This window comes from Physeter macrocephalus, chromosome 20 (assembly GCF_002837175.3).
Source record: "Physeter macrocephalus isolate SW-GA chromosome 20, ASM283717v5, whole genome shotgun sequence".
Classification (NCBI taxonomy): Eukaryota; Metazoa; Chordata; class Mammalia; order Artiodactyla; family Physeteridae; genus Physeter; species Physeter macrocephalus.
In genome coordinates this window covers 13,007,294-13,019,602 of record NC_041233.1, presented here as the reverse complement: position 1 = coordinate 13,019,602, position 12,309 = coordinate 13,007,294, and the positions used below count along the sequence as shown (strand labels likewise).

Sequence of the window (12,309 nt, the reverse complement as noted above, 5' to 3'; positions counted from 1 at the left end):
CACAGGCTCCGGACGCGCAGGCTCAGCGGCCATGGCTCACGGGCCCAGCCGCTCCGCGGCATGTGGGATCTTCCCGGACCGGGGCACGAATCCGTGTCCCCTGCATCGGCAGGCGGACTCTCAACCACTGCGCCACCAGGGAAGCCCAGCCTCTATAGTTTTAATTCCTCTTTTGTCACCTGTTTCACACCATTGAAACAGTCAGCCACAAGCTGATAGGTCTAGAGCAGAGATCAACCAACTACTGCCCACAGGCCAAATCCAGCCCACCAGCTGTTTTTGTAAATAAAGTTTTATTGGAACACAGGCACTCCCGTTTCTGTGCATATCACGTGGGGCTGCTTTATCACTACAAAGGCAGTACTGACAAATTGCAATGAAGATGGTATGGCCTGCAAAGCCAGAAATACTTGATATCTGGCCCTTTGCAGAAAAAGTATGCCTACCACTTGGTCTAGAGCAATGGTACTAGTCCTGTCCACTCCCCACCAGCATGACTAAAGCATATCTGTTTTACTCAGATCTCTTTCTCCTTCTTTGACTTAACGAACTAATTATTGTGGAACTGATTTATAATTTAGCACTTGAGAATAATGAGGTAAAGGAGTTGTTCACATGGGAGAATGTATAATGACTAAAAGCATTTAACTAGAAAAGCTTATAGAAAATACAAAAGAATGTGTTAAACAACTCTCCATGAGGATGCAACTACACAATAAATTCCCCAGTTTTTTCAATAAATATATGGGCATGGAAAAAAGAAGGTGGAATAGGGCATCTATGGAGATTTTAAAAGAGATTTAAGGGACATTTCAATCTAATGCAAGTTGTAGATATTCTAATCTGAACCACTGTACTGAGATAATTGGGGATAATGGGAGAATGTAAACATTGACAGATCTTGGCTTTTTGAAAGAATTATTTTTACTTAGATAAAATTAATGATATTGTTATTATTTGTTTACAAATATCCTTATCTGTTAGAGATCATTAAGTTGCAGTAATTGGGGGTGAAATAATATGATGCCTCGGATTTTCTTTCTCCTCTTAAACTCCTTCAGGCAGAAAAAATAGTAGGGAGTATAGAAGAAATAATATTGGCGAAAGTTTGACAATTATTGAACCAGAGTGATGAGTACATGAAGCTCATTATGGCTTTCTCTCAAACTTTGTGTCTGATTGAAAATTTTCATTTTAAAGCATTTTTTCAAAAACATAAGTTTAAGAGTCATATTTTCACTTGAATCTTGGTTTTGCCAGCTGTTTCTAATCTGTAAAATGGTCATTGTGATTCAGATTGTATGTGACATTGTGAGGATTCTGAAAACTAAATGAGATAGTAAAGGGTTTAACGCAGTACACCATAATTCACAGGAAATGAATCAATACCTGGTAGCTATTATATTGTATCTGCCATCACATGACAAGAATGTAACCCCTTATGAGCCTCGTTCATTAATCGTGTAATTGACTTTTGTGAACTGCAGACCTTAAACCCATACTGTTGCTACACAAGAAGGAGCCAAAATAGAGAATGTTTTCACTATGTGCACGTATTTCCTTGACATTCTGGAAATAATCACATCACCTGTCAGATGAGTGGAGGAAAGGACTGTGGTATCCAGGGGATCTTGATTGGAATGTCAGATTGTCCGGACAATATGTCTATTCCTCAACAGTAGTTTTTAAAAAAAAAAAAAAATGAACATAGTCATTTTTCTGTGAGATTGCTGATAAATGCCTGTGAACACTTTTTAGCCCACTGTGCATGGGAAGCCCTGTGACCGTGTAGGGCACTGACAGACTTCCCAGTTTGAGTTCCTCTTGTCTCTCCTTGACAATTTGTACTCAGATGACCCAGAGCAGGCTCTGAGTAACATGACACTCCTTTCAGTAAGTCTCAGCTGACTAATCAGCCACTTAGTCAACCATTCAGTAGCCAGTATGCATCACACACAGTAATAGGAAAACGTGTTGACTTAAATGTGCAGGATGTTAGAACAAAAACTGTCACCATCTCATCCATCAATAAAGTCAATCAAATGAAATAAACTTGGACCCTACCCCACAGGGTGTGTCCCTTAAAATTCATCCCTTTTTGAGGTCTCCTTCTGAGTAAAATTACCGTCAGATAGAGACGTTGGGAAGTATTCTGTTCACAATGGATATTTTTTAAAAAGGTAAGAAAAGTGTGAGGATGTGTTGGGGAAGGTTTAGGAAGCAATGTTTTGGTTAAACTCAAGATAACACTGTACTCTTTTTTCTGTTCTTCCACAGAATGACATCACGCCTTTACATGTTGCATCAAAACGAGGAAACGCCAATATGGTAAAACTATTGCTTGATCGAGGAGCTAAAATTGATGCCAAAACAAGGGTAAGAGTGCAACTTATGTACATGCTTACGCTTATTTTCAGGAAGCAGGAATACTTCTCCTAATACTTTTGTTGCTGGTTCAGCCCTGGCTTTATCTTTATTTCCTTTGTTGTAGTCTCTTTAAAAAATGATTGCTAAGTTGATTCTTCTTAAAATGGGATAATGATCCATATTTATAAATCTTTAATACACGTTTAAATAATACCTGGCTTTAATTATAGAAACTAAGACCTAAGTCCAGAGTTTTAGTTGAGTTAAATTTTTAAGAAGTTAATCACTACTTGATATTGCAGGCAGAGCTGTTGGGCCAGTTTGATATTAAGACTGACAGTTATTCTGTTTAAAAACAAATCTGTCCCCCTTTGCACATTGCTGGTGGGAATGTAAAATGGTGCAGCCACTATGGAAAACAGTAAGGAGGTTCCTCAAAAAAGTAAAAATAGAACTAGCATATGATCCAGCAATTCTACTTTGGGGTATATACCCCCAAAGAATTGAAAGCAGTATCTTGAAGCCATATTTGCACAACCAGGTTCATTGAAGCATTATTCACAATAGCCAAGAGGTGGAAGCAACCCATATATCCATCGGCAGATAAATGGATAAAGAAATTGTGCCGTGTACATACAGTGGAATATCATTCAGCCTTATAAGAAAATCCTGTCACATTCCACAACATGAATGAGTCTTGAGGACATTAAGCTAAGTGACAGAAGCCAGACACAAAAGAACAAATACTGTATGATCCCACTTACAGGAGGTATCAAGAGTAGACAGTCATAGAAACAGAAGTAGAATGGTGGTTGCCTGAGGCTTGGGGGACAGGGAAATGGGGAGTTGTTGTTTAATGGGACAGAGTGTCAGTATTGCAAGATAAAAGTTCTAGAGATGTTACACAACAGTGTGAATACAGTTAACACCACTAAACTGTACACTTAAAAGTGGTTAAGAAAGTAAATTTTAAGTGTGTTTTTTTACCACAATTTAAAAAAAATTTTTTTTTAAACACAGATCAGTCTAGCCAGGTGTTTGACATGTTGCTTGTTCTGTGTGATGCACTGTGTGGGTAGGGGAAAGAAGTGAAACTTGGAATGAAGTTGGAATCCCGGATGGTGAGCTTAGCTGGTTGACTTAGGTCGGCGATGTGACCTTCTGCATGTAATTTCTCTATCTGAAAATACAATCAATGGCCACCTTGAAGAGTTGTTGCAGCGATCAAGCTATTGTTTGTAAACTGTGTTGGCGTAAAGTAGGCCAGAAATAATCTCAGCCAATACTAGTAGAGGCACACCTCAGAGATATTGCAGGTTCGGTTCTAGACCACTGCAATAAAGCGAATGTTGAAAGTATGTGAGTCACAGGAATTTTTTTGTTTCCCAATATATATAAAAGTTATGTTTATACTATAGTCTATTAAGTGTGCAATAGCATTACCTCTTTTAAAATGTACATACTTTAAATTTAAAAAATACTTTACTGCTTAAAAATGCTAACCATTATCTGAGCCTTTAGCGAGTCATAATCTTTTTGCAATAGTAACATAAAAATCACTGACCAGAGATCACCATAACAAATATAACAATAATGAAAAAGATTGAAATGTTGCGAGAATTACCAAAATGTGACACAGAGACACAAAGTGAGCAAAGGCTGTTGGAAAAATGGAGCCAATAGTCTTGCCTGATGCAGGGTTGCCACCAACCTTCAATTTGTAAAAAAAAAAAAAAAAAAAAGCAGTATCTGCAAAGAGCAATAAAGCGAAGAACAATAAAATGAGGTGTGCCTGTATAACTCAGAGCTCCAATGAACATTAAACTTCTAACCAGGGATTTTCTTTTTCAGCATTTCATGTAAGAGCAAAATGTGGTCTCATAAACATCCTCCTCTCTAAGGGTTTCGGAGAGTTTTCCCTGTCCTGTATCTCCCACAATCCTCTGGTTCCTCTTTCCAAGAATCCTGATCTCCGTGTTTCTAAAACCGGCCCAGTCACCTGAACTTGATTCCTGTAGCTCCTGGATTCACTACTTTATTATTCCCTGCATGTATTCCCTCAATCAGTAAATGATTACTGAGTGCCCACTGTGGGCCAGACATAGCTGATTAACAGAGCAAGATGACAAGACACTTCCCCTACCCTCATGAAGCCGATGGGTAGTCTGTCTGTTGTGTGCTCTGACCCAAAGACAGCCCAGCCATGAGTATTTAGCAGCAGACCCGGACTTCTTTTTCTTGGTAACTATTAAACCTGAAAACCATGTATGTAGCGTAAAAGAAACAAGCTTCCTGGAGAGGAGGAATGAAGGAAGTTGAAGGTTGACCCCCTGTAAGACTGTCTGACAGGGGAAGTAAATTGAAGAGAGGTCTCATTGCATTGTCTTGGTATTATTTGCTAAGAAACCATCACCAGTGTGCTAGAACTGTTGTTTTAAATGGCAGGGGTCTTCCACTGAGTACAGGCTGCTTAAAGCAGTTGTAACAATAAAAGTTAGAGAATCGTTGCTTATGCCACTTGGTTAGAGCTAACGGGTCACTTGTGAATAGGGAGAATTTTTGTGAAGAGCAAAGAGGGATACTGGAGCCAAGGCGAAAAGAGAAGCTTGGAGAGCTATACCTGGATATCCAGCTGGGGTTTAACTGAGTGTGTGGATTAGAAATGACCTTATTTCTCCCTCTTTTGATACAATCATCAATAACCAGAACAGCAAAATTGCTTGTCAGTCATTTTGCATCATTTATCAAACACTTACTTGCTGTATTTGGTACAGTGGGAGGAGGACAGGGTATAGGAGATTCAGGTCTCATCTTAAAGGGGCACATGGTGTCACAGGGGAGGGCCAGGATGAAAACATACAGACACTTCTGGATAAAAGCATCAGACATACGGAATACTGGACGTAGGCGAATTCAGTATACACTAGTTTCTATGCCCTTTTGCCTCCCTGTTCTGAAAGGCTGTCTTATTTTAAACAAGATGTAGACTTCTTTTTACCATCCATTCAGTTTCAACGTGGCGTTACTTTTCTTCTGTGTTATATGAGTGCCATGTGGATGTGAAGGAGACTTGGAAAACTGAGAACAGAAAAGCCTGTCATTCTTTTATTGTTGTCCTGCACGGGGTGTGGGGTGTCACTCGGGCACAGACTGAATTCCTGGCAGACCCTATGAAAGAAAGCATAGTACATACCCCAAATATGTCAGCTATTTTGTGTTCTCCCCATCAGAGCTTCCCTTCTCTCTTGCTGACATGACTGAGTAGTGACTGGGCGTATGGGTGAAAGGGAGAGAACCATAAAATGTCAGAAAGCCCTGGGAACAAGCCTCAAAGTGGAAAGCAAATTTTTTTATAAATACAAGCTCTAATGACTCAATCCAGTAGCTCTTTAGAAAATAAATATTGTTATCTACCCATCTACTTCCTGCCAGGTACTTCCTACTTTTGTAGCTACCTTGTTGCATCAACAATCTGACCTGCTGTACACCAATCCCCTTGGGTTTAGAGACAGGAAAACGAATCAGGGTTTCACCTCAGGGGCCAGCACACTCTAAGGGACCTCGTTGGCTTGCTCTGTACCCTGTGCACGCCTTACCGACCTAATAAAGGATTCAGTTTAAAAGCAGACTCTTCTTAGTGCCCTTTCAATCAGTGAAATAAACTTGCATTGTGGTCAGAGTAATTTAAGTAGGATCTGAGCAAGATCTGACCAGCTGGAAAAGCAGGATGAGAGTGATTTTTTTTTTTTACCCTAGTGCCTGATCTCTAGTCTTAAGTGTGACTAGCAAGTGAGATCATGAACTGAGGAAAGTTGATCCTCCTGAGTCTAAGTTTCCGTCTCAGTACAGTTAGTGGGTTGTTCCCAGTGATTTCCCAAGCTCTCCCAGCTGCTGGGGCACTGGATGCTGTAACTTTAAGAATAATCAGTTATAGTGAAAGTCAAGATGGTGGTATATGTTGGGGTGATGTGACCAAGATGGCGAAGTAGGAGACCCCAGCCCCCATCACCCAGGAAGATCAACAATTAGACAGTGATCCACGATCAAAGAGAGCTCAGGAGTCCACTTAAGAAACTCTGGCAACACAGTGGAGCAAAAAACCTGAGAATACTGCACAAAAAGGGAAGGAAGAAGGGCTTCATTTTGCCTGCGTCAGCCCATTCCCCAGGCCAGCACTGCTCAGGGCCAAGAGTGAACATCCCCAACTAGAAGGAGTTCCCCTCACCAAGAAAGGGAGAGTGGGGTGAACCGCCAGCTTTCCCAGCCTTTGGGGGCACTGAGCAAAGGACCCACTTGGGTTTCACCCCACCCAGAGGCTGGCAAAGCTGAGATGAATAGAGATGGAGAGGAACAAGGAAAGAGAACAAGGGCTGCCAGCATCAGCCACGCAGCAGGAATGATGGTGGTTCCCTGTGACCTGCTCTGCAGAGCCCAGCGCCTTTTGCCACCAAAGTAACTGATGGCCAGCACAACAGCCACAGACCCCCTGCAGATGTCCCTGGGGTTTGCCCCACAGATACTCACATTCACAGACACCAGCCACCTGAGTCCCTCCCTGCTCTTTACCTCCCACTACCCCGCTGGGGCCCAGGATCCCCACCAGTGGCCAGCCCAGGCCTCTGCAGCCACACAAGTACAAGACGCCAGCCTAGAACCCCGTGGGTGACCCTCACTTCTGTGCACGTGCTTGGGGCGGGCCCCTCCAGCTGTGCCCTGGCACACTGCCGGCCTGACCCTCATCACAGTCTTCTACCGCTGTAAGCGCACCCGTGGCAAGATCCTGCAGCCACGGAAGGGCACAAGGCCCTCGCAGCTGCTTGTGGACCTGAATTTGGCTCTGGCTCTAGTCACTGGCCTCCACCACTCAGCACATGTGCAGCTAACCCCCCAGCTGTGCACCTGCACGCTCCCGACCAGACTCTCATGCCCCCACTGCCATGCACTCCTCTGGGGAGACCCTGAAGCCACAGGAGTGCACACCAATAGCCAGGGCCCCCATGGCTCTTCTGGGCCAGACCTGGCCCTATCTCCTGTTACTGGCCTGCACCACCAGGCTCACCTACAGTGGGCCCCTCCAGCTGCATGCCTCCAGCCTGACTCCCGATACCAGCCTCCACTGCAGTGCACCCATGGTGTGATCTTGCAGCCACAGTAATGAATGCTGACAGCCAAGGGCCCCCACGGCTGCCAGTGGGCCTGCAGTTAGCCCAGACCCTTGCAGCTGGCCCTTGCCCCCAGCTCTATGTGTATGTCTCAAACGAGCACTTGGCACTACATAGGCACCTGCAGTTGGCCCCTGCAACCGAGTCTGTACACACCACCAATTCCAGCCACCACCAGTGCCTGCCCAAATCCCAAGCCACTGGACCTGTGGTGCCACTGAGGTCTCCAACAGCCCTGGCAGTCACTATAGTCAATGCCGTGGACCCAGTGGCCTGAGCGGATGAGACATCACCCCCACCACCCAATCCTGCATTTGGCACCTTGCGCCAGTAGACCCAAGGTCAGAGCATGCTCCCACCTGCAGATGAAGGTCTTTCCGTACCAAAGTCAACTCATAAAGTCTGAAGAGGTGACTGCTTCTTTAAACGCACAGCATCTGTGTAAGGCTGCGAGGGTCATAAAGGATCAGGGTAACATGACACCACCAAGGAACACAGTAAACTTTCAGCAACTGAAAGAAATGGAGAAATGGAGATATAAGGATTGCCCAACAAAGGATTCAAAATAACTGTTCTTAAGATGCTCAGAGAGCTACAAGAAAGCACAAGTAAACAATTTAACAAAATCAGGGGAAAAATACAAGAACAAAATGAGAAGTTCAATACAGAGATGGAAAACATAATAAAACAACCAAACAGAAATTTTGGAGCTAAAGATTACAGTGACTGAAATGAAGAATTCAGTAGAGAGCTTCAACAGCAGACTGGACCAAGTAGAAGAAAGAACATCTGAAACTATCCAATCAGAAGAACAAAAGAAAAAGGAATAAAAAGGAATGAAGAAGGGACTTCCCTGGTGGGCCAGTGGGTAAAACTCCGCACTCCCAATGCAGGGGACCTGGGTTCGATCCCTGTTTGGGGAACTAGAACCTGCATGTCACAACTAAGAGTTTGCATGCTGCAACTAAAGAGTCTGCATGCCACAACTAAAGATCCCACATGCTGCAATGAAGATCCCGCATGCCACAACTAAGACCTGGCACAGCCTAAATAAATAAATAAATATTTTTTTAAAAAAAGGAATGAAGAAAACCTACAAGACACTATTAAGTGAAAACAATCTACCCATCATGAGAGTCCCAGAAGAAGAGAGAGAATCACTGATGACTTAATCAGTAAATTAGATTGATGACACCACCCTCAAATCTGGGAAGTTATTGGGAGTCAGCAGGAGAGGAGGAGACTAGACAAAGAAGGTGGTGCCCCTGAAATATAGGAGTTGGAGGGGTTTTTTAAATTATTAAAACACCCACTGGTTTTATGGGGAAAAAAATCCGCTAGAGCTTTATTGATTAACTGATAAAGCTTCAATATAGCATTTAAACTGCATTTCCAAAAGGTATTTTGGAACATTTCAGTAAAGGTCAGCAATCCCACTTTTGGGTATATGTCCAAAGGAAATGAAATCACTCTCTTGAAGAGATACCTGCACTCCCATGTTCATTGCAACATTATTCACAATTGCCAAGACATGGAAACAACCTAAGTATCCATCAATGATGTCAATGGTCAATATATATGGAATGTTACTCAACCATAAAAATAAAAGGAAATCCTGCCATTTGCAACAACATGGATGGGCCTTGAGAGCATTATGCTGAGTGAAATAAGTCAGACAGAGAAGGACAACTACTATGTGATATCACTTAGATGTGGAATCTGAAAACCTTGAACTCATAGAACAGAGAATGGAATGGTTGCCAGGGGCTGAGAGATGGGGGAAATAGGGAAATGTTGGTCAGATGATACAGAATATCAGTTATAAGATGAATAAGTTCAAGGATCTAAGGTACATCACGGTGACTGTAGTTAACACTACTGTATAGTACCCTTAATGATACTGTATTGTACACTCGAACGTTGCTCTGAGAGCAGAGCTTTCATATTTTCACCATAACAACAACAACATAATTTATGAGGCAATAGTGGTGGCAAATGTGCCAAGATATATACACACGTCAAGGCAAATGCTTCAATCTGGTCTACGTGCAGCATCCTAATTTGTTTCTTTATAGAAATGCTTTGATAAGAATGACTACTTACGGTAGCCGCTATTTCTTTCCATTGAACTCTCTCTCTGCAAAGCTAGCATGTGTATTTGTATCCTTTTTGAAGGAAGATACTTTGCAATGGGTGGTCTCTTGTCATTTTTATTCTCCGTTATTGATTTTTTGCATCGATTCACAGCCAAATCAGAGGCTCAATATGAACCCTAAATTAGAACCAGGTTAAGACTTTGTGACAACTTCTGAGTTCTCCATCTCCTTTCACTGACCCTTCTCCATCCAATAATAAAGGCAGCTGTGCTTTTATTTAGTGCTTCAGAGAGCATTCAGGAGTTCCCGGTAGAGTTCCTAATAATAATACTCTGATTCGCAGAATGCTGCTCTAACCATTCCTCTTCCAACTTCCAGCCTTTCTAGCAAGGTGCTACTGCCTACATCCCCATATAATCCCATTACTACAATATTACATCCAAAGCTACACCCTGACACTCAGCAGCACACGTCCATCTTAAAATCTCTAGCACTTAGCACACTTCCTGGCACATACTAGATGTTTAATAAGTACTTGCTGAGTATATAAATAAGACACACTTCTTAATGTTACATTTGCCAAAAGGTCTCACTTTATTTGACTTTATATGGGTCCTGCGATAATGTAATTTTGCTTCCTGAAGTTAAGTTAATGGCATCCAGTGGTTTTATAAGAATAAAGGTATGTGTGCACAGGTAGATAAAGTGTTTTCAGAGTATCTCAAATCTGTCAGTTGTTAAATTCTTACTATTCTGGGAAGGTGTCAGGAGTCACTTATATGTCCTGTAGTTTTAGCTTATCTTTTCCCAGAAGTGCAACTGGTTATATTTCTCAGGTTAAATATGAAGGAAAAATAAATATTGGTATTGAGTTTTGCTTTTATTGTATTTGCAGAGTGTGATTGCCTTGGTTAAAAATAAATCCTTAAAGAAAATATTAAATATTTCATAGTCATAAAATAATCTCTGTCAAAGAGAAAATTCTAATACAATACTTGCTCCTTGGAGTTCTAACATAGACATGTTGACAAGAGCATTTGAAATAATGCAGAAGGCTCTGGGTTTCTACATTAGTCAAGACTGATTTGAAAATATTTCTTTATGTCATTCAAAAATATATTCATTTTTAATTTTTATATCATAAATATTAAAAGTTAATTGACAGTATTTATTTGGATTCACAGAAGGACAAGAGCACCCTCCCCAAATTTTGCTGTAAAACTTAAATTGCTCTAAGAAAAATAAAGTCTTAATTAAAAAAAAAAGAACGAACAGGTAATCGTGAAATTCTCTTAGCTTCCAAACATGAAAATCTCTTTGAAGGAAAGAATGTTTTTGCGAGTTGCAAAGAGTTCTGAGAACATGACAGAAGCATCGTTTTCTTCTCTTTCTCTCTTTCCTAATGATTTTACACCATGTTGGAACCCTCATTTGCCTTACCAAATTAGAGACCTGAAAGAGTTGGGTATCTTTCGTGTGCCACTGAAGCCTGGCTCTCTTGAAGAATCTACAAAGCAGCCTCAGGACAGTTATTATTTTAGTTAACTGCTATATGGTTCCAAGTGCTGGTTCTCAGAAAGTAAACTACTATCTCCTGTTTTCCCTGGATGTATGTTGGTAATGTTCACATCCTATTTCTTTTAAATAACTCTATATCTATTAGGCACACAAGCACGTCTTCCAGTTACCCTCCTTCCTTAAAGGAGAGATACAGTAAATGTCATTATTGGTTTTTTTTAAAATTGGGAATCTTAATTTGAATTGTTTTTTCCCCATGTAACATCTTCTAAGAACTTCATAAAAAGCAACTTTACATATTTAAAATTATATTTTATAATCAGTTATTCAGTTTCTGTTTACTGAAACTTCAAGAATTCTCTCATCTATATAATCAAAAAAAACACAGACTCTGATGGTACAGTGTGTAGAAGCCACATATTCATGTTTTTTCTCAAATGTAATGTTCTGGCTTTAAATAATGATAGAGTAGTTTGTATTGAACTGAGCCTCCTGCTGATAAAAATCATAGACTCTGGAAAAATATTTATTGATTTTTTTTGTTTGTTTTAATTTTTGGCTGCATTGGGTCTTTGTTGCTGCCCTTGGGCTTTCTAGTTGTGGTGAGCAGGGGCTACTCTTCATTGCACTGCACGGGCTTCTCCTGTTGCGGAGCATGGGCTCTAGGTGTGCGGTCTTCAGTAGTTGCAACATGTGGGCTCAGTAGTTGTGGCTCATGGGCTCTAGAGCACAGGCTCAGTATTTGTAGCACATGGGCTTAGTTGCTCCGAGGCATGTGGGATCTTCCTGGACCAAGGATCGAACCCGCATCCCCTGCATTGGCAGGCAGGTTCTTTTTTTTTTTATATAACATCTTTATTGGAGTATAATTGCTTTACGATGATGTGTTAGTTTCTGCTTTATAACAAAGTGAATCAGCTATACATATACATCTACCCCCATATCTCTTCCCTCTTACGTCTCCCTCCCACCCTCCCTATCCCACCCCTCTAGGTGGTCACAAAGCACCGAGCTGATCTCCCTGTGCTATGCAGCTGCCTCCCACTAGCTATCTATTTTACATTTGGTAGTATATATAAGTCCACGCCACTCTCTCACTTTGTCCCAGCTTACACTTCCCCCTCCCCGTGTCCTCAAGTCCATTCTCTACATCTGCATCTTTATTC

The 12,309-nt window shown here is 41.5% G+C and overlaps 1 protein-coding gene across 1 annotated transcript in view; it reads left to right on the top strand.

Moving 5' to 3' along the window:
* ANK3 (ankyrin 3) overlaps positions 1-12,309 on the top strand; it is a 353,292-nt gene that overhangs the window by 155,150 nt on the left and 185,833 nt on the right. The window contains exon 8 of the mRNA XM_055081155.1: positions 2,278-2,376. Within this exon, the coding sequence (XP_054937130.1) occupies positions 2,278-2,376 (99 nt within the window). The remainder of the gene's footprint in view (positions 1-2,277; positions 2,377-12,309) is intronic.